The 23,038-nt window shown below is 38.4% G+C and overlaps 1 protein-coding gene across 2 annotated transcripts in view; it reads right to left on the minus strand.

Annotated features, from left to right (window-relative positions):
- FRAS1 (Fraser extracellular matrix complex subunit 1) overlaps positions 1-23,038 on the minus strand; it is a 326,081-nt gene that overhangs the window by 67,708 nt on the left and 235,335 nt on the right. For both annotated transcript variants that reach the window (XR_006104125.1, XM_042469094.1), the window contains exons 31-40: positions 21,726-21,842; positions 20,603-20,717; positions 19,302-19,439; positions 15,232-15,264; positions 14,434-14,565; positions 12,340-12,465; positions 10,578-10,825; positions 4,130-4,281; positions 2,111-2,273; positions 418-550 (exon numbers count right to left, since the gene is read on the minus strand). Coding sequence is in view for 1 of the 2 variants with exons in the window: in XM_042469094.1 (XP_042325028.1) it covers positions 418-550; positions 2,111-2,273; positions 4,130-4,281; positions 10,578-10,825; positions 12,340-12,465; positions 14,434-14,565; positions 15,232-15,264; positions 19,302-19,439; positions 20,603-20,717; positions 21,726-21,842 (1,357 nt within the window). In the remaining variant the exon portion in view is untranslated. The remainder of the gene's footprint in view (positions 1-417; positions 551-2,110; positions 2,274-4,129; positions 4,282-10,577; positions 10,826-12,339; positions 12,466-14,433; positions 14,566-15,231; positions 15,265-19,301; positions 19,440-20,602; positions 20,718-21,725; positions 21,843-23,038) is intronic.

A 23,038-nucleotide genomic window follows, 5' to 3' on the forward strand; every position in this document is an offset into this window, starting at 1 on the left:
GACTGGAAGTAGGCAAGGTCAGAATACTAAATCATACAGAGATGCAGTAGGCAGTATCATCTTCCACAGGATTCCATAGGACTGTCTTCTACTAATTAATTTCACAGCACACTCACATTTCTCATGTGGCTTGGGAATTATTGGTCTAACAGTGATGGCGAACCTATGGCACGTGTGCCAGAGGTGGCACTCAGAGCCCTTTCTGTGGGCACAGGTGCCGTCGCCCCAGCACAGAGTTTGCCAGAGTTTGTTACTAGAAAATCAGAGGGACATGGCACTTTGCAATTAATAAGTGGGTTTGGGGTTGCAGTTTGGACACTCAGCCTCTAAAAGGTTCACCATCACTGAAGTTAGGTATTTCTTAATGAGCAAGAATCTACCTTGTGATGCCCTCCTTTGATAAGATTAGTACCTTACCTGTCCTGGTATTTTCAATATATCCATATTTTGGAAAAGAAACAATTTTCACCACAAGGTCTTCTTGGCCAAGATCAGAATCAATGGCTAGAGTATGGTGAGTGATAAGTGGTACCCGCCCTCCTTCATCTACCTGTAAACACAGAAGAAAAAAATGAAAATGAAATTTAAAGTTTGTTTGGGCAATGCTGTAGCCTGGGATGGGCTGATTATAAAATGAGATCTATTGGAAGAACTCTAAGTGATCTTCTGTAGGTTGGCAATTTTTTCTGACTTCTGCTTAATAGCAGCAACATTCCCCTACCCCATTAATGCAGACTGGAGGTAGCAGCTCCAAACTGTAGAAACTCAGATGCAGGTCACCCCAATATATATGGTTCATGATTTGCAGTAGGCAGTTGTTTCCATCCTGAGACACAATTATGTCCTATTTTACAGGAGAATGTTAATATACTAGTGTAGATTCTATGGGCTTTTATCTTCACACACACTCTTACTGTATCTGATTTATTGCTGTTCCATCCCTATCTCAAAAATAATTATTCACAGTTTTGAACATGTGTAAGAAGGGAGCGCAGAAAGAAAAAGTTCTCTCAACTTCTTTCTGAAAGATTGAATTGTCACATGGAAAGATGGAGGACAAGTACAAGTTTACTGGATCTCCACTTTGGCTAGTCATCCTCATACAATTGTCCACAAGTTTCTCCCCCCCCCCCCCCCCACACAAATAAGCTTACTCTTTATTAAGAAATTAAAAGAGCACATTCACAAAATTATTCTGTTTAAATTTAGCCACCAGGCAAATCTCTATGGCCTCACCCAAAGTGGGCATTACACAGGAACATGGGTCCCCCATCTTGATTTCTCTCATAGCATAATTTGAGGACATGTTGGGAATCCATGGGCAGGAGAGTTTATCACAAAGGGCTACTGGGATAGCCAGTTGTATACTTTTGTATGCAGAGTGCTCCCTGGTTCAATCCCTGACTTCCTCAGTTAAAGAAAGTAGAAGTAGAAGTCAGACAGCCCTTTAGATGTTATTGAATTTCAAGTCCCAGCAGCCCCAGTTAGTATAAGGAATGCTAGTAATATTTGCAGGTCATCTTTTAAAAAAAGACTAGTACGTTAGCATTAGCTGAAATGCCTAACCATGCTTTGCTTCCAAAATTAGATGAAATATGGTTTTACTAGTATCACATGCTACTTCCTAATAGATTATGAACTTTTTTAAAATCCTAAAAGTACAAAAAATAATCAGAAATCCCCCAGAATAATCCCCTCCAAGCAACATTTTAGAAGAAGGAATTAAGGTTACTAATTATAAACACATACATTCACCTTTACAATGTTAACATTAAAATTTATTGATTTTTAAAAATTGACATTTTACTCATTACTCTCAAAAGTAACAGATGACAGATAAGATCCTTATTTGCAACATGTTACTTACAAGCTTGGGTCTTTCATTTGTATGCAAAATATCAGGGTGGAGAATAAGCAGACAGGACCAGATGGACAAATTGTCTCACGACATATGTCAGCCTGCTATGTACATTTCCTAAGTACTTAAAAAGCAATTTTTGGTGTTCCAGTTACTAATTGTGCTAATCACTATTCACAATTTTAAAAACTGGAGGTTATTCATATTCTGTTTCTTTCTTACTACACTGAGTCCCTCAGACTATTTATGTACCGTGATGTGGTTGGCAAAAGTGATGACTGGAGGCTTCCTCTGGATTGCCACAATCGTGATGGTGAACATCTGACTGTCAAGCTGGTTGTCATCAGCATCAAAAACAGCAAAGTGAAAAACATCTGTGACGGGCTGATGGATGGTCTCAAACTCAGTGAAGTATCTGCAAGAGAATGAGGAGAAAAGTAGACTTGCAGTAATTGGCAACTACATACAATGCCGCACACCCCAGAAACAGAAGCTTCTGTTCTCCACTGGCCTAGGAAACTAGTATGTGAATGAACTAAGCCTTGTGTTTAGGCATTCATATCCCTTTTCCCCTCCTTCTGCATGACAACAGAAAGAAAACTGGAAACCAGCTGCCAGTTTCCCATTACATATGAATTCTGGAAACTGTGGTGTGATAGAGCAAGCCAGAATCAAAATGTGCTGAAAGCATAGCTTGAACAAACCATTTTCTATAGTCTGGAGATTTAATATGCTTTGCTTAAAATCAGAAGCAAAAGCTTCCAAACTCTTATTCTCACCCATGTTGGAGCACATAGCTTGAGTTCCATGTAGACCAATCCCTGTAGCGAGAAACTATGGTTTCCCACGACATCCAAACTAGATTGCTATCTTCATCCTTCTGGAGAAAAAAATGTCTCCAGTTCTAAACTGTATATAATAATAATAATTATTATTATTATTATTATTATTATTATTCTATTTCCCGCCTCTCCCTCCGGATTGAGGCGGGATCCCATCAATATCAGCAATACAGTCTATAAAATACATAACAGATTAAAAACATCATCATATAACCACAATACACAATAAAATACAGTACAATACAATACTAGTCAATGCTAGTATATATACTGCAACCTCAGAAATGTATTTATTTAATAAACATGCTGCCTTTCTCCTAATTTGGACTCAAGGCAACTCACAAAAGATACTTAAAAAAACAGTACAACTTTAAAAACATCACAGCAATATAACAAGTTAAAAATACAAAATCATTAAAAACACACAAAAGCAAACATCCCAAACATATCCCAGCACTCTTCTCCATCACTACACCTCAGATGAGTTGATTTTTCCCCATCTGCTTTCTTCACTGTCCAGCTCTTACATCAATACATGGTAATGGGGAATACAATGGTTTAAACAACTCTGACTTTAGTGTTCAGCTGTACAGTATATCTTTACAGTTTAGGATTTTGTCTAGTTCTTTCATAGCTGCCCATTCTTAATCTTCTTCTGATTTGTTGACTGTAGTCTCTGTTTAGATGTATGTTTAATTCAAGGTACAGAAAACCTTTAACTACTTTATCTAGGTTGAATTTATGTAAATCCTCTGAGGTCATGGTTTTTGTTTTTTTTTATGTTTAGTAGTAGACCTGCCATTGCACTTTCTTGTTTGACTTTCTTTAGGAATTGTTTTAAGTCTACCGTGTTTTCCACTAGTAGTATAGTGTCATCTGCATATTTTAGATTGTTGATGTCCACTCCTCCTATCTTCACTCCTTGGGGAGCCATGGTCTTTCAAACAGTCTGGGTCTAAGCTGCATTGGGAGAAAGCACTGGAGCCTTTTGACATGGCCTCTGCCCTCTTTTCTCTGGATTGCAACTTAAGTAATACTTTCACAAACTTCCATCATATCCCCTAGATATATATATATTTTCCCCTGCAGCTAAAAAATGTCCCAACAACATAGCGATGCTAGTAATCCAAGCCTCCAAACATCAAAACATAAATACTGGTTAGACTTTCTCTGTGGGACAGGCTATAAAAGCATCACTGATGTCAAACATCTATATTCCCCATAGGTGGCACTGTGGGATTCTGAATGGATTTGAGCTCTCAGGTCCTTGGAAGAACTTTTATGTAGCGAGATCTTGTAGAACCTTTGAGACTAACTAGAGAAAAAAGTTGGTAGCATGAGCTTTCGTAGACTTAAGGCTACTTCCTCAGATGCATTATCTTTGAATTCTATCACTTTGGAAGAACTTTGTAAAATTACTTAAGATTACCTGATTCTTTGATTGTTGATGTCTTCCATTGTGAAGTTGTAGACCTCAAAAAACTCCTCAGATTGCTGTCCAGGGATAACCCGCTCAAGGGTGCCATACATGGGATGAGAAATTAACTGAATCCTTATCTTGGAATCAGGGGAATTATTATCCTAAGGAAATAATGAAGGCAAAGGGGGAAGACTTTAACATTGAAGGAATGGGAACAGATGTTAAAAAGGACCCTACATTTAACATCTTTGAAAGATATACAGTCGAAGGATTTTGTAATAAACCTGCTCCCACCCCCAGTTATTACTCTGCTGCACTACTTTTGAGACTAAGCTCGAACAGATTTACCCAGAAGGAGAATAAATTATTAGAAAAATACTAAATATTGCAGATCCAATTAGGTAAATTATAAGAATTTTGTGTTCCCTCAATTTGCATAATTTTGTGCAGGTCATGCAATGCAACATGTCTGGGCACACAAAAAATGGATTGAGCAAATCATTATCAGTAAATGGTGTACAGAAACAGTTGTGTCTGTAACTGGTAGCATGTCCCAGTTATATTTCTCATAGGAATGGAAGTGAATACAAAGTCTGAGCAACCATAGAGTCCAATGCATTTTAGCTCACAGTATTAAATTAGTCAATCCACCATATTAATTGATTGATCAGATGGCCAAATATAATGGATTTTTTTGTTTTAAAGGTAACATTTATTTATTTATTCAGTGCTTTCTACTGCAATTGCCATATTAAGGCAAATTCCATAAAAAATTAAAACAACGAAGTAAAATAATGAAAAGAAGTATATTTGTCACCACAAAAAGCAGAAATACACCAGTCATAATACTAACCAATGCAGCAAAACTGATGGTGAAAGAACAATACTGTTGAAACCATCTTAGTCCCATTTAACTAGGATAATATCAATAATATCTTTAAGAAAACACACTAAACTGGTAAATCTTAAAGGCTGCCTAAAAATTTGGAAGTACATACTGACATGTACATCTCATCTAGGAGACAGCTCTGTGGGGCCAACACTAAAAGGCCCTTTCTCTTCTCCTCACCAATCTAACTGGTCTTACTGGGAGGTATATGCAAAAGGTCTCTGGAAGCTAATCTTACAGCACAGACAGATAGGTGAAGCCCAGTCATCAAAGAATGTGGTTACAAACATTTAATAAATTATAGGTAAATACAAGTAATGTAAACTGGGCCCAGAAACCAATTAGTGGCAGGGAGATTCTTGGAAGAGACACTCCTGCTTCCTTTTCATATAGACAAGGGATGCTTCTTCTGAGAAAGTGCCTGACAGCTTTTAAAATCTAATGCCTAAACCAAATTGTTAGTTCTAGAGCCATTCAAATCAATTGCAGAATGGTAAATCAGCACTTATATAAATTTCATTGAGTCAATGGCTGTACTGTAGCTGGGACTGGCAATTAGATTTAAGCCTGTAGGAGAATATGAGAACTGTTTTATTCACATGGAAATTTATGCAGGTTTAATTAATTACTTGATTACTAAACCCCATCCAATTAATACATTAAGATTTTTCAAACTGATAATTGACTTTAATACTATCATGAAACCACAGTTATCAAGCGACCTTAACACATCCCCTTTTTTTGGTTCTTCTATTTTTCAAAATCAGGTTTATTTATGGTGGGTTTGGTAATCATATCAGCTTGTCAACTGCAGGCCCATTTTAGTTTGTCATTTAAACCTTCAAAGGAACAGGATGAAGAGATATTTTGGGAGAAATGGCATAAAAATAGGAGCAGGATGTATAATATGTCCTGCATTCTGCCCATGTCATTTATAAAAATGATTCTATTATATAAATTTCTCAAAATACAGTATGCTGACCAAGCTGCCCAAAGGCCAGTGTCAGACTGCCATCGTGTGATCAACATAAAATCATAGCATTGCAGAAGCTAATTCTAAGTCCCAGACATATGAGAAACAACTCTGCACTTCATATTTCCACAGATACATAGCACTCAGGAGATGCCACAGTTGTACAGATTTAGGATTAAACAGAGTTAGGGTTAAACAGCTGGTGGGTCTTACACTACAGTCTGCTGGCTGAACTGCTCTGCTGGGTCAGATTTGCTAGCAGAAGAGCCACAAAAGGGATGGAGAAGAGGTGAGGCATGAGAAGAACAGAATTACACCAAATCCAACTATCCTTTAGCCCACAGATCCAGTTGCAAGGGCAATACAATAATATGTCAAGAAATTTCCAGCATCTCTAGGTTGAAAGCTGCTTGTATCTAGCGCAGCTTCATTTGGCCCAGTGTTGGCTAGGGATATAAATCCTCATTATTTCATTCTTGCATGAAAAGACAAATACTTACTATAGTTTTCTGCCTACTGAATGAGAAACCAAATAGTTTTGCACAGTATTCTCCTCATATTTGAACATCTTAAATGTTATGAAGAATTTTTTTCACAGAAAAACACATGGTTTTCTGCATGCACACACACTAATTTCTGGCACAGAAAAGACTGTGCAAAATGTACAAAAAAGCCATGTGTTTCTCTGCATATTTTGGGAAATTCCAATATGAGGAGAAAACTGTGCAACTGTCTTGCTTTATTATTCTTCCTAACATTGTTTCCTGACTGCCAATAAACCAATTTTTCATCCGGGAAATACATAACAGAGAATATTCTTTTCCCCAGTGTTGGCTCACCAGCTTGGACTGCCCTCTATATCCATGTAATTCAGATCTCTACCTCACAGTATATTTTCAAGGCCTAATTTTCTGGCATCACAGCAGTGGGATTGTTGCTATTTCCTTCCTCCATCTCACCGCATTGGACTCCATTCAATCACACTTCAGCAATGCAGAAATACAGAAACAGTGAGGAATGACATGGGACAAACTATAGTGAAACAACTTGTTTTAACCTATGGCACAGGTATAGTTATAGCTGAATGTTAGATCATCTTTGTTTGCAGATCCCTGGCATTGCCACTAGAAAGATTCAGATAGCGGAGCGATGAAAAGAGGTCAAAAACAAGTAAACCTGCTACCAGTCAGAGCAGACCAGAGGTGGAAAACAAGCCACCCTTGAAATGTTATTGGACTGTACTTTCCATCAGCCTTAGCAAGCATAATTAAAGATGGCTATACCTAAACTGCTCTGATGCTACACTGGGTAATGTAGATTCTTGCTCTTCTTGTTTCTCAACTTAGCACGGTGCACATGTATTGGACTACAACCTCCATGTACGCTGCTCTGAGAGCATGTCTAAAGAGTGGGGTATAAATACAAATCATCATCATCATCCAATCAGCAGATTGTAAACTTGAAAAATCTGTGTACCTTCAGGCATTTAACAATGGACAAACCATTCCACACAAGCTAAGGATACTTTCCCTCACCTACATGGTGGGCAGCACACTAAAGAGGCTTAATAGCATCTGATTCAGGGATTAGTTTTATTTTCATTTTACCTCTGCACTTCACCTCTACTTTAATGTAACATGCTTGATTTGAAACAGCTGGTTATAAAGAAAGAAACTCATTATCCCCCCCCCCCCAGCTCTATATGCCTCCTCTTTTCTGGCAGCTGTAGGCAGGACACAGTATAAGAGGTTAAAACTTTTGCCAACTTAGAACCTTCAAAGGGTGTGGGTAGTTTAAGTTACAGCAGTCTCATTCGCACATTTACTGTGTTGGAAAGCAGCTGCTGGCCCCAGATTCGCTTTTTTCTGCGAATAATAAAATGCTAACAGAGAGCAGGCAGTGTGCCCAGATTTTGTTAGCAGTCTCTTGAGATGCCAGAGAGAATGAGCCAAGTTTCCATCAGCATGGGAGGCAGAGTCACATTTCTCAAGTAGCAGGAAAGATGCCACCTTTGCGCCCTTACATAGCCTTAGGAAATGTTCCCGTACCAGAACACAGGAGTGGGAAGTACCAAGAGGACAAAGCTAACAGCAGGCCCTGAGCCCAGAAGATGTCAATCAACCTGGACATCGCTAGCAAGCTATAGTTCAAGGAAGGAACTGGAAAGTTAATCAAGCCAAACCTGAAGGAGACATTCAGAGCAGTCAGGATAATACAGTAGCTGGACAGGAACTCAGAAGATACAGGTTTTATTCCCTAGTGGTACATTAAATTAGGTGACCTGGGGTCAATCATTCCCTCTCTTAGCTTGACTCACAGGGTTCTTGTAAGGATGAAGTGATGTGAAGGACTATATAAACCACCTTGAAGTGAGTGGAGAAAATAATCATATAAATTGAACTAACAAATGAATGAAGGATATAGATATCAAACTGCTGTTATTGCCTTTGACTGTGATTTATGGCAACTTAATCCTAGGGTTTGGCAAGATTTATTCAGAGGAGCTTTGCCATTGCCTTCCTCTTATGCTGGGAGAGTGTGACTTGCCCAAGATTGCCTCCTGGGTTTCCATTGCTGAATGAGGATTCAAATCCTGGTTTCTCAGGATTTGTCTTAGTACAATATTTGAATCACTATACCATGCTGGCCCAGACACCAAAATTATCAAATATCATATGACAAATCCTGTCCTACTGAAAAACCTCCTGGTCAAGCTTGGTTCCTTGTTGCTATTTCCAATGCTATCCAGTCTTGCCATCTTTCCTCCCTAGTATGGAATTTTGGACTACAGCTAAGGAGACCCTGGTTCAAAACATCACTGAGCTTTGAAATTTACTAGGTGATTTAGGTGTTTCATTCTGTCTCTGCTTAATCTACATTACAGTTGTTGTAAAAAAGGTAGGAGAGGAGTTGCACAGATGCTGCCTCAGCTTCTTGGAGGAAGAGCAGGTTAAAATGTAATAAATGAGTAACTCAACAAATCTTGAGAAAGCTATTCCATGCATCCCAATTTGACAGCAGTCCATTTCTGAGATTATGCTATCCTCCTCCTTACATTTAAAAAAACACTAAAGTGTACAGAAAGCTAAATATAAGCTAGAAATGCAATGAAATTGGGAAAGTAGCTAGTACAATATTAAGCTGCATTAAAAGAAGTATATTGTCTAGAAAAAGCAAAGTAATGGTTATATTCTGTGTTCATTGGGTCACATTTGGAATACTGCATCCAGTCCTGGACCTCACATTTAACAATGATGAACTGAAATACATCCAAAAAAAGGGGGACAATGATGAAAACTAACTATGAAGAAGGGATAAAAAAAGTTGACTTTGATGAGACTTAGGAAAGACGATTAAGTAGTCTCCAAATACCTGATGGATTTTGTGCAAATGTCAGAAGATGGAGCAGACTTTGCACTGGCTACTCCAGAGAACAGGACTAGAACAAAAAGGTACACATTGCAAGAAATAACTTTGTTAAGAAAATTGTTCTAATGGCAAGAACTATTTCACAGTGGAAAGGCTGTTGCTCTCAGAGGAGATGGGTCCTTCTTTGCTAGAGATCTTTATCCTTAATTTGGGCTGTTCTCTATCAGAAATGCTATAGCTTCATCCTACTATACTGTGGAGCTTGTGCTGAGTTAAATAGATGGCATAGGTCACATAAAAGGTTCATTTATACCCTAAGACTTATTGAAATGGGCAGAAACCATAGGAAACCATCTGTGTTTGGGACAGGGTGAACATTACTTGGTCCCAGAGAAGACTTTCTAGATTACCACACTACACTCTTGTAGTGTTGCCATTCCACTTTAACTGCTCTGGCTGCTTCCTGTTCCATTCTGGGATTTGTAGTTTAAGAAGAGACATAGAATTATCAGGCAGAGAGCTCTTAGGCCTCACCAAACTACAAACCTCAGAATGCAATAGGAGGCAGCCAGAGCAGTAAAAGTGGAATAGCAGCACTATAAGAGTGTAGTAAGGTAATGTGGTACATTAGACATGGCACTCATACATCAGAACCTACCAACGCTGTAAATATTCTAGCATATTGTCACTGATTGTCCCTGTCTATTTTATTATGCATCATGAAACATGGCTTTGAACTTCATTTCAACTGGGAACCCCATCTACTAAGCTGGAAATATTTGACTTCCTCTACCACCCTATTGCTATCTCATGAACTCCCTTTTAAATTGCAACAGTTGACACATTTACCTTCAGACCATGAAAAGCCCTGCCTGCTGATTTCTGCATACCAAAGCTGTCTTATCTGGACACACACAGGCAAGGCTACCCTCCCACCTGCAGCTTCCTTTGGACCAACTACATTCACTTCCAGCTGCTAAAATGTATGCTTGCAGATCTCAAGAACTTATCCCTCCAAAAAAAAAGAGGCCCCGATAAAGAGAAATGTTTTGTGGTAAACATAAAGCTAAGATGTTTAGCTTACTGTCTCAGCTTCAGCAATTGCATTGCTGCTCAAAATGCAAGATTTGATTATTCACATGAGCATATCAAAGATACTAGCACATCCTAACACACAGTGAATCTAGAGATAAAATAGAAAAGTCAGAAATGAATGAGATGCTTACAATATAGGCAAAATGAGCTCGGGTGATGATCACAGAGCTTTTGCCAGCCACTGTGATAGCCAATGAGCAGGTAGGATCCAACCTGGGACCTTCATTTTCCATTGGCGTCACTTCCACTTTCAGCATGGCTGTTGCTGTAGTAACTCCATCAGATACTGATATCTCCATTGTGTCTTCTGCTGTGGAAGAGCCATCATGGATGTACTGCAAAACATTCCTGGTGACTTCCTCATAGGTGAAGGTATCACCTTCTCAGAAAGAAAAGTTACAGTCAGGAGTGTCTCATTCACAACATGATGGTCACATTAATTTAGGTTAGCCTAAGGCACCTAGCTGGTCAACCAGTATGCAGTGAAGGTACAGACTTTCTTTGTGAATAAAATGTAATTACATTGAAAATAGGCAATGTGTCAAAACAGGCCCAGAAAAGACTGAACTGGAGTTCTGGATTCATGCAAACCAATGAGAAAGTTCTTGCTTAATTTGTTTAAATTGACTGTATTTCTCCATGTAAACCTGCAAGAACACTAATATCTAAAGGGGAAAGCTTTCTCTTGGCCCCACCACCATCACAGGCTCATTTGTTGACAATACGAGAGAGAGCCTTCTCAGTGGCTGCTCTTACGCTCTGAAACTCCCTTCTTTAGGAGGCTAGGCTGCCTCCTCTGATCTCCTTTTGCCAGCAGGCAAAGAGAATTGTAAATAAATAAATAAACTAGATATGTCTGAATTCTGAGCATGCCCACTTAAACTAAACCCAGAAATAGTTCTGTCTCTAGTCCTATTCATATATAATCTTGTTTATGCAACATGTGAGAAGAGCACTCTTCCCTCTGATGTCACCTTGGTTGCTTAAAATATGGGAAGTCTGAAAAAAAGAAACTCCCCTATTCATGGATGCTTTTCATATAACCCAAAACCTTGATGTCCCTGTATTCTGGTTTGTGTGGAGAGCTTCTGTGGGTAAAGAAATCTCTCTTCTTCACAGATATCATCTTCCACACAAGCAAAATGACAAGATCAGTGCAAGGCTAGCATAGTCCCCCTTCATGCTGCCTGAACACAGTTAAGAACAGAGGAGAAAAGGGACAGTTGATGTAGTGGTTGATTTTTTTAAGTTGGGTTGACTTGAAAAATAAGTCCAACTATTTTTTACAGTTGTAAACCACTTAGACACTGCTTAGGCGGTATGAAGCGATACATAAACGAAGCTTGTATTTCTGGATTATATATTTTGTTTCACGTTTTGAACCTTGACATATTTTCCAACCTGCTCTGATATGAGCCAGAGAAAGGAGGATAACTGAGGCACATTTCACAACAGTACAACAGTAGGTGAACGCCTTAGAAAGCCTGTTAGAAATGCTGTTTTCCCAAGGGCTTCTGAGATTGAAGACAATATGTGGCCTTTGACTAGTTGTTGGTCCACCAATCTGACTGGCTGTAGCCAGCACAGCTAATGGTACTGATCATGGGAATTGCAGTGTACCAACTTCTGGAGGCCACTAGCTGTTCACTACTGTTCCAGTACTTATTCTTTACCCCCAAAACATTCCATAATACTTTTATTTCAGAGGTCACAGATTATTTCCATGTAGGAAATGGGACAAAGGCCTGGCACACACATCTGCAGAACTCATATGCAGCAAAACAAACACCCAAGATTTATTCTGTAACTCAAAAGATTTCCCTGTCTAGAGATGTATCAAGTGTAGAAAAATGATAACATGCATTGCCAGCCTGGGACTTCTGCTCACCTTACCTGTACTCAGATGGTTAGGAAATCCAGAACTGTGCTTAAGGAGAGCTCCATGATGAGGAGGTTCTACCACCTCAAAGAAGAGGTCTTCAGGCACTGTGTCAACATCACCAATTGTTAGCTGTATTCCTGAATCATTCAGGTGTGGAATTGAGGGAAGCAAAGTTAATTTATTTAGATTTTAGCCTCTTAGAGCTTACAATGCATGAGCAGATTTATAAAGCAATGCAGACGGAAAGAGAAAATGTGAACTGTTCAATAAAAAGCAATATTGTAAATAATAGGGATGGCGGGGTCATATGGTTTATATTTAAATCCACACTTCCTGAACTAACACACAAATTAGAACAGAATTATTTTGCAAGATTCCAAATTTTATGATGCAGTTCTGCAATCAAAAAATGTATACAAAAATTCATACATTAGATTAAGTTGTATACAAGACTGGGTACATTATGGGAAATAGGCTACAAAAATGCTTACATAAGAAATCATTTGCATAAAATGCATATTTTAGGAGAAACAGCCTATGAAAATACATATGAATTTTCATACAGACAAAAGACATATATAAAGGAAATGTGTTTTCAAAAACAAAACAAAACAAAACAAAAAACACTCAACACTCCTACCATCTATGGTAGGAGAACTGGCTACAAAAAATCTGTATGAATTTGAAGACATGCATGAAAATGCATATGATTTTTTGTATATATTTTTTGTCAAACCATTCACCAAATGAAAATAATTTGGGGACCATATTTTATTTACTCTTAAAAAATCTGCAAGCACTTTGAGGTTGTTCAGTTTTACATAAGCATAAATCAAAGGAACAGGGAAGGGAAAATCCACACACCCCCGGCAAGGTTAAAAACATACACTTCTCTCAAGCCTTAGTTTTATCAGGCAGTGCAGCACCCAAACAATTAGAGGCCTGTCATTCAAAAAGAAGATCACCATTGTAATCAAGTGATATGTCTTGTACATGAAAAAAAAGTTGCAAAAGCAATGACATTAAGAGGAAGGAGGGCTGGAGAAATGCATACTTTTGGCACTACATTGCAGCAACATGTCTGCTAGAAGAGTCAGCTAGAGAACAGCAGGACTCTACTCTTAACCTATTGTATTTTTGTGTGTCCGCCTATAATAGGCAATATATACAGCAGCTGCCTCCAGAATTCTTTAATGAGCTTTCATGAACAACTAAACAGAGAGAAAAGCAGAGAAGTTTGTCCACCAAAGTAAAAGCCATAAGAAAAGTAGAAGCTGGTGAAAGAAAAAAAAAAAGCTCAGTTGATCTCATTCTTTCATTTCACATGTGCAGATAATTAGTTTGGTGCTCTTTTTTATGGTGTTGGAAACTATTGCTCTTTACATGTTATTTCTCCCTCCAGTAACAAATTTTCTGTTAAAGAAGTAATGCCCAGGATCAGTTTCCACATTATGATTTGAAATACACATCCAAGCCTTTATAATGTACCACCAAAAATATGTGAATGAGAGAAATGCATGCAGTTAACAGGAAGTGAAGACTAGTTGTAGATCTCTGTTGATTAGACATTAAGGGATGTGTCAGCAGAGCCCTGCGGGTAAACCTGGGTTTATGTTGAATATCCAAAAGAAGGGAAAGAAAAGCAATGGATAATTAGCACTGGAAAAGCAGTGGGCAAGAGAGGGGTGCCTAATCCTCATTCTACCTATGGCATATCTCTTGTATTTCCCCTCCTCATGCTGCTTTCCCCATTTATGATTTCAGAAACATGTTCACAATGACTAGAAAGAAACTAGCAAAGAAAAAAGAGTACAAGAAGAAATGTCAGATTAAGGAAGGTTATGGTCATCTGTCTATTGTGCCTTTATTTCACTTCCTACTGCCAAACTGTATCTTGCCCCATTCCACATTATAAGAAACCAATGGAGAATCATGTTTCCATATCCAGTTCTCTTATCTACTTTCCAGTTCCTGTATGAAGCATCCCGTTCTTCTAGTTTCCCCCAGATAAATTTGTAGAAACATCTTAAATATGCTGCAATGAGTGAGTTTCAAGCATATTGCAGGCTGTAGCCTGAGTCAGCTAGCTAGTTGCTACTCCTTACCAATGGTTGCTCTCCCTCCTTGACTGACCTCAAGGACTGGAGCAGTGATCTGTAATAATGGAGGCTGTTCATCAGTGGAAAGCAAATGGATGGTAAACATCATTTCAGGACTTGTACGATCTCCATCTGACACTAAGAGAAAAAAGATCGAATGAAAATAATTAAATTAAATATATATGTGTGGTGTTAATTAACTGCCTTCAAATTGACTTTGACTTACAGTGAACTGATAAATGAGACATCTTCAAGATGCCCTATCCTCAACAGCCCTGTTTAGGTCTTCCAGACTCAGAGCTGTGGCTTTCTTGACTTTGTCTATCCATTTGTGATGTGGTCTTCCTCCCTTTCTTCTACCTTCTACCTTACCTAGCATTATTGTCTTTTCAAAACATGAAAGCCTCAATCTAGTTATCCTGGGCTCCAAGGGAAGTTCAGGTTTGATTTGTTCTAAGATTTATTTAATTGCCTTTTCTGGGCTTTTTTTGGGCTATGTGGCATCTGTGGCTGGCCTCTGTGGCAGCTCCCAGTCTCAGAATTCAATGGCTGAATGGCTGCCAGGACAAGACAGTAAAACACTTTCACCAAACACATTTCACCAACATCCATTTTACTATCCTACAGGCACTACTTTGCTGTCCATGAGTTCCTTGAACTATCTCCAGGGATCCTATTCTGGCCTAATGATTTCTCTCTGTTTTAAGAAGGCAAGATTAAACAAACAAACAAACAAGCAAAGATATAAAACAATCAACGATATAAGCAGGCAATTCAGGCAAAGAACAGTAAATATCTGTGTACCTGTAAAATGAAAGCTGACTGATTCAGGGAGGCCTAGAGGAAATAAAACATAAAAAGAACACAATTGTTTTCAGCACTTGGAAAAGAACACTATTAACTAAGGGCCTCAACAAACAGGCCAAAATAAAGGTGCTTTGGGTCATTTTGGTAGTTTACATGCTGCATGCATCCTAAGAGACCGGAAGCCATGCCAAAGCCACGCTCCAGTCCTAAGGACTAGAATGCAGCTTTGGTGCAGCTTCTGGCCTTTTAAGATGCATGTGTCATTTAAACAGCATACTTTCAAAGTGACCCGAAGCAGCTTTATTTTGGCCTATCTGTTCGGGCCCTAAATTGCTTGACAAATAATTGAAGGTACTAAGATTGGTGAGTTTCAAAATTGGAGGCTATGTGTCTGTATGAAGGCAGGAATCAGAAATGAACTTTCGTAGTTTGGAAAGACTTAGCTTATTTTTAATGTAAGCCTGGATTCCTTTGAATTTCAACTCACTTTATAAATCAGGGATGGGGACAGGGTACCCAGTGGGCTGCAAGACACCAAATGGGTCCCTGCCTCACTTTTTCTGATTCCACAAGTTTCCAGTGACCCCCTTTTAACTCTTGAAACAGACTTTCAGCAAAACCATCCACATTTTGTAGGATTTTTTCAAAAGTTCAGGTATATTATTATTATTATTATTATTATTATTATTATTATTATTATTATTATTTTTCCAGGATTTATATCCTGCCTTTCTCCATAATGGGATTCAAGGTGGGTGTATTCTACCATGATCATGCAAACTGTAGTTTGCCAGCCAAAGGCTGAAATTGAAACCTGTCCACAATTGTTTGTACTGCAGGCTTAAAGGATTTACAAGCATTTTTAAAAAAATTCTTGAGGCAACCTATTTAGCATCATCAAACCTCAAAGACTTAAGTAGCCTTTATCTCACAAACTGAGTAACACTTTGGGATGTATGAGCTTGAATGGTTAAATGTCCACTAAAAGCCCTTGAGAAGCAGACACTGGACAAGAGATGAATTACCTCTTTACAGTTTTGTCTGAGCTGGATAATGTATCTAAATCTGTATTTGAAAGAACTTTCTTTATCTCCCTCAGTGACCTGCTAAAAATAGAAACATTTTCTCAATGGACTTAGGAAGTGCAAAGACCTTGAAATCCCACCCAAACCAAGTGATGTTTCCAAATGCCAATGAAACTCATCTGTAAAAGTTATTCTGGAATCAGGAGGGGCCTTGCGAATTTGTCATTTGCCTATTCCATGTCAGAAACACTTAAAATTACACATTAAAAGAAAATCTCAGAACTCTGAAGGTGATAAAGGCATAATACAGCCATGCTTGACCAATTTAATTGTGGCAACCAAATTAAAGAACATTCAAGGGAAACTGCTTGGTGGTTTTGGCAAGCTCTTGCCCTATACAGTATTTCCCATTCATTTTAATAGATGTTGAGTGGAGTCACTTCCTGGTAAATTGTTGGCTATGTATTTAGTGCCAAAAGTGGTAGGCAGCACATGTCTTATTTCTCCTATCTGTAAACTGACAACGAAAGACATTTACTCATTTCAGAGGTCTATTGGGAGAATTGGCTTGTTTGTTTGTTTTGCACTTTCAAAAATGGCAGCTGTTTGCCCTGTAAAATGCCCAAGAGAGCTGTAGCTTAACATCCAGTGCTACAAACTCTTTGACAGTACGCCAGCGTTTCATGAATGAGATTTTTTAATGCCCTTATAAAATCCAATGATTTAGTAATATAAGTGGTTTTTAGATTTCATTACCTTGGAACACATACTCCAGCAAATGAGAGACTGTGTATAGCACTGGAAGGACCACATTTCATTGGGAGCAGGTTTATAATGAGATGTTTGCATTGCAGATGGGTAGAATGCCTTTCTAACAAAATGGACTAGATGCCTATGAAAGGAAGGTGCTTGTGTTTAAATTGCTCCTCCTTTTATCAGAGCTCAGAAAAGTAGTTCAGTGACTAAGCAACATCCCCAACCCCCAGTAACTCAGTACTCTTAATGTAGCAAATATAACATTATGTTACAAATAAAACTGGTACATTTTAGTTCCTTTTGTGGAAAAAATATAACAGAGTAAGAAAACAGACTAATCTTGGAACAAATCCTTCAAAATACCCCCAAAAGAAAATTTGTGTCTCCTCCAAAGATAATGAAAAAAAAAAAAAAACAAGCAAATATTATTTGTTGTAAGGGAAAGGTAACCACATTACCAGTGATGGTGCTATTGGGGGGGGGGGTGTCATTATGCCCTTGCTACTGAAGCTTTAACCAGTCAAATTCCAACATGGTACTGCCAAGCTATGCCTCTCTTCCTGTGTAAAGAGAAGCTCTAATTTCATGCACTGTCCTTCAAGCATCTTTGAAAAATTGATATAGATGAAAATGTGTGCCACTGAATTCATGTTCTGCTGGCTAGTTTCCTATAGACATCTGGCTCCATAAAGACCTTTGGTATGGTTGTTCTTATGACTTTCCAACCTTATCACAAGGTCAAAGTCATAACCCATCTTCATATAAGTTATCATAAGTTATTATATAACTTATATAACTTATTATATAAGTTATTATAAGAAATAATAAGTTATTATTTCTGTAGAAGTAACTGGGACAGTAACAGTCTGAATTTTATACTGGGCATTTGATGCTGAGCAAGCATATCAATCTGTGTTTCAACCACAAACTTAATATTCCAATTCATTATACTGTTTCTCTTAGGACCAAAGTTAATGTCCCATGCAAACATGGGGAACGAAATCCAACAGATTGAGAAAAGGAAAGAGGGTACAGGTTGCAGAACAGTCACAATGTGTGTGTACTTGTTAAAAAAAATTCCTTTCTTTACAGCAAAGCAAACTTCCTGAAGTTACTGCCTATTTGTTGTTGTTGTTAACTGCCCTTGAGTTGGACCCAACACAGACACCTCCAAGACTCCCTATCCTCCACTGCTCTGCTCAATCCCTGCAAACCCATGCCTGTGACTCCCCTGATTGAATCCATCCATCTTGTTTGCAGTCTTGCCCTCCTTCTTCTCCCCTCTACCCTTCCTAGCATTATTGTTTTTCCTAGTGATTCAGGTCTTCTCATTATGTGGCCCAAGTACGACAGCCTCAATTTGATCATCTTGGTTTCCAAGGAGAGCTCTGGCCTGATCTGTTCAAGGACCCATTTGTTGGACTATTTGGCTAAGCATTCTTCTTCAGCAGCACATCTTGAATGTGTTGATTTTCTTTCTGTCTGCTTCCTTCACTATCCAGCTGTCACATCTGTACATGGCAACGGGGAATACTATTCCCTGCATGATTCTAACTTTAGTGCTCTGTTGTATATCTTTGCTCTTCAGGATATTTTCTCATTCTTTCATAGATGCCCTACCCATTCCTAGTCTTCTTCTTATTTCTTGACTACAGTCTCTACTCTGATCAATGTTTGATCCTAGCTATGGGAATTCTTTCACTATTTCAATTTCTTCATTGTCCAGACTGAATTTATGTGTTTCTTCTGTGGTCATTATTTTTGTTTTCTTTATGTTCAGCATTAACCCCACCTTTGCACATGCCTACAGGGCTCCCTATATTTCCTATACTTTATATGTAGAATGAGCACATGGTGTCATTCAAGAAAGAAGGCTGTACTGCTTTAGGGTCTAGGGGAGGATTTCATTCCTCAGTGTTTCCTAGTGCTGCCACTGGGAAAGAAGAAGGAAAAATAGCCTACCAAGAAGAAGGGTTTGACTTGGGAATTTTTGTTGTTGTCGTTGTTGCTGCTGTGCCAGTCGTTGTATTTAGATGGTATTGTTTTATAACATTTATCTTCTACACTGCATTACATATGACTGTAATTTGTAAAAAATATATACAGTATATAACAAATATACTTTGAGGCCACCTTTGGGAATGGTCCTAGAGGTCTCTTCCAAATCTATGATTCTACTCCTTTATTTACTAGCACTGACTGATAGGAAGAAACTCTGGTCTGTATTCAAAGCTACAGGAATTTGCACTGCGAACTGGGAGGTGCTCAGGTGGACCAGCTTCTTACCAGCAAAGGAGAACTCCCTCATCTCTCTGATATGTGAGGCGGCTGTGGGTGGACGGTACACGATTTTGCCATGGTTGACATCATTCTGTGTAAAATACTTTACTGGAGAGAGAGGCTTGTCCCTATGTTCAATAATACCTGCAAAAATAGAGAGAGTACTTTGTTAACAACGCACAATATTTGTTTCAAACCAGTTTCAACCACCATCTTTTAATAAACCTTGCATTTGGTTTCCTCCATAATAAGATATGTAGCTCATTCTTTCTCTACGTATAAATAGCCAACTCCCAATTTTTATGAAATGAAAGAAGAAATGCTGGTCTACACAGCTGTCACTGAAAACCCTTTTTTGTCTTATCAAAACAAGTATTAAGAGTTCATAATCTTACCTCAAATACAGGCGGTAAACATTACTCCTCTTGATTTATTTTCTTGCTCAGACTTTAATCCCAGTCAGAGAAAGGACTGCACTATTTTTCTGCTTTCCAGCAAGACTGTCATCTCCTGACATGTAGCAGCCCTTAGGAAAACTAAATTTCCCAGGCCTATGTATAACTGATGAGTTGGATAGCATCATGACAGGTGCCAAAAGACAGAGTCCAATTCAGATTGTCTGTCTTTAATGTACACTATTTGCCAAATAGGAGAGGAAACACCTCAGTTTACTTTAACCAACCCAATTTGACTTAATCTTGGGGACATTTGCTGTCAGTGTGCTACAAAAATGGGAGAGTGAAAAAAAAAATCAGTATTTTCATCCTCCCCCAAGACAGATCAAGAATCTTCCCTGAATTGGTTTTAGTAATAGCAAATACTGCTATATTGAGAATCAGCATGGAGTAGTGGTTTGAGAGCTGGACTATGACTCTAGAGATCAGAATTTGACTCCCAGCTTGGTCATTAAACCCAATGCAGCTACAGGGGAAAGCAATGGCAATCCTCTGAACAAATCTTGCCAAGAAAACCCCATGATAGGTTCCCCTTAGGGTAGCCATATGTCAGAAACTATGTGAAGGCACACAACAAAAATGACAACAAACTTCTACATCAAGGCTGTTTGTTTGTTTTGCTAGTATCTCCCCACCCCAAAGCTTACAAAGCTCCTTTTAAGAAGAATAAGCATCACTCTACTCCTGCTCAGTTATGAATAGTTTTAGCATGTCATGATAATTATTTTTCTTAGAAATAACTTCCCAGTTTTTGTCCTACCTCATTTTCTTTGCAGTTTACTTATCAGCCTGAAAGTTTCAATTGCAAATAGAATAGCACAAGGAACCCTCTTCAGTATTAGATGTACTTGCCTTGATTTGGTGGCAAGGGTATAGTCACATTGTACACAATTTTTCCACTTGGATTCTCTGAGTCAACAAAGGAAAGATGATGTGGCTCTATAGGGGTCACACGATCTTCTAAAGCCTGAAAGATATAACAGGATGATACAATGGACACTGAGACTGAGATAATTATCCAGACCAAATAAAGGAGAGAGACAGCAGATTTACTGAAGGATCATAAGAAAAATTTCTAATAGAATTCCAGATCTAACCCATACTGACACTTAATAAGTAGAGTGCTGCATAATGTAGGATTAAAATATCATTCAAAATTTATGTGACTTTTAAAAAGTAAAGGTCACTGCTGAAAATTGCATTTTTGAAAAGTATACATTTATGGCACAATCTTCCAAATTTTCTCTTCACCGCCCATATACCGTTAAACTGTCAGATCAATTTCTTTCCCAGAAACACACTATGAGTGAATAAAAAAAGAGTGCAGCCATTTTCTCAAAGTACACACTTTAGTTGAAGGGAAAATTGCATGTTACGCCAAAAAGTACATTATCAGCAGCCCAACAGCTGATCTTGAATAAGGGAATACTATTGGTTGGTAGCATTGGGAGAAGGTGAAATGTCAGGAGTGGCAGAGAAGCCAATCAACCTAACATAGCACACCCTGGATTTGTTTGACTACAATTCCCGCTACCCCATCCACACTGAGGACCACCAGTTTGGGGAAGACTTACACTTACTATACTCTCAGGGCTTGTCCACATGGGTGATTTACTGCAAATTCCCCCTCAGCTCACTGTGTTCTGTTTACATGAGGAAGGAACAGAACCCTGAATCAGGTCCAGACTGGCTTCACAACATCTACACAAGATTCAGGACTTCCTATCCCTACCCCACATTTATAACCTGTAAAAATCCACTCTGCCATAAATTTCACTGAGTTCAGTGCGGCTTATGCTTAAGTGAATGGATACAAAACTAGAGCCTTAATTTCTGGAATGCATTTATAAACTATACAGAGAGAGAGAGAGAGACATATGCAGAAATATGAAAGAAAGGTATGTGTATAATTTTAATGAGCTTCTGCACACTCCTTAGGAAATGCAGTTGTATGTCTTGCTTTGGTTGGACTTACAGTCATATGGAAAGAAGACCCAAAGGAGAGCAGAGGTGAATCCAGAGTGTGTGGTAGGATGGCAATGCTGAGGAGGTGGGTTTCCAGATGGGCTTGTGGAGAGGATGTACTGGATACCTGCAAATGCAGTATCACACAAATGTAGCTGTGGCACTGAACATTTTATACATCACAAGAGACAGATGCACCTGCTTTCCTAGGTTTTCTCATGCAAACTGTGATTGCTGAAGCAGATGATGCTAATCTGGTACATCTGTAAAAACTGCCATTTAAAAATATCCACAGGAAAATTTCCTATGGGCAAAACATTATAGGTAGGAAAACATCTGAATAAACCAACTGGTAGCTTGCTTTTGACAAATACACAACCATGGCATTTCATCTACAGCTGCATGCCATTTCTCGCCAAAGACAACCTTAATTCTCATCTGTTCCAGACTTTGCTATACAGTGCTAACTCAAATGTATTGAATATTCCACAGAGATGTACATCTTTGCTCATTTCATTCTCACATAAAATTATTACAATTTTCAGAAGTTTTCTCTCCGCTGGACATTTTTCAGTTGATTACACTTTGAGATAGCTTTGTGAAAACGTCACAAAGTTTTTTGTACAAAATATGTTTTGTAAAGAAACATTGTTTTTTATGCACATGCATAAAAGAATTTTGTCAAAAGTATGGGAAAGACCCAATTTTGCACAAAATACTTCTTTCTCTCTTTCCCTCTCTCTTTTTGTATTGCTGCTGCTGACAAAATAACAACATTGGCCTTTTCACTATCACACAGGGTTGAACATTCTTATGGCAGTTCACAGTATCTTCCGTGGAGTGCCTCAAAAGGTTGACCTGCTTTCTCACTGAAGACAAGAAAACCTGTGAATATTCTTTATATGCCTAATATTTCATAAAACTATGAAGAGGTAGAGAAATCAAGCAGGACCATCTTTGACCCTGTAGAGAAACCACCTCCACCAGACTGCCCCCTTCATTGAGCATTCCCTGGCAATAGCCTTGGCATCAGGCTGGAGGAGAGTAAGAAGATGGGCAGTTGCACTGTTTCATCTGAGAACCCACTCCTTTTTGCTTCTCCTTGAACTATTTCCATTCCAATTATTCACTAGACACATTACTAGTGTCTGGGTTTGCTCCCCCCTCAATTCTCATTTCCTTTTCCTATCATGACTTTTAAAGTAGTGGTTCTTAACCTTTTCTTTACCAGAGACCATCTTTAAATATATTTTTGCCATAGATTTCCTAATAATAATAATAATAATAATAATAATAATAATAATAATAATAATAATAATAATA

Source organism: Sceloporus undulatus, chromosome 5 (assembly GCF_019175285.1).
Source record: "Sceloporus undulatus isolate JIND9_A2432 ecotype Alabama chromosome 5, SceUnd_v1.1, whole genome shotgun sequence".
NCBI lineage: Eukaryota > Metazoa > Chordata > Lepidosauria > Squamata > Phrynosomatidae > Sceloporus > Sceloporus undulatus.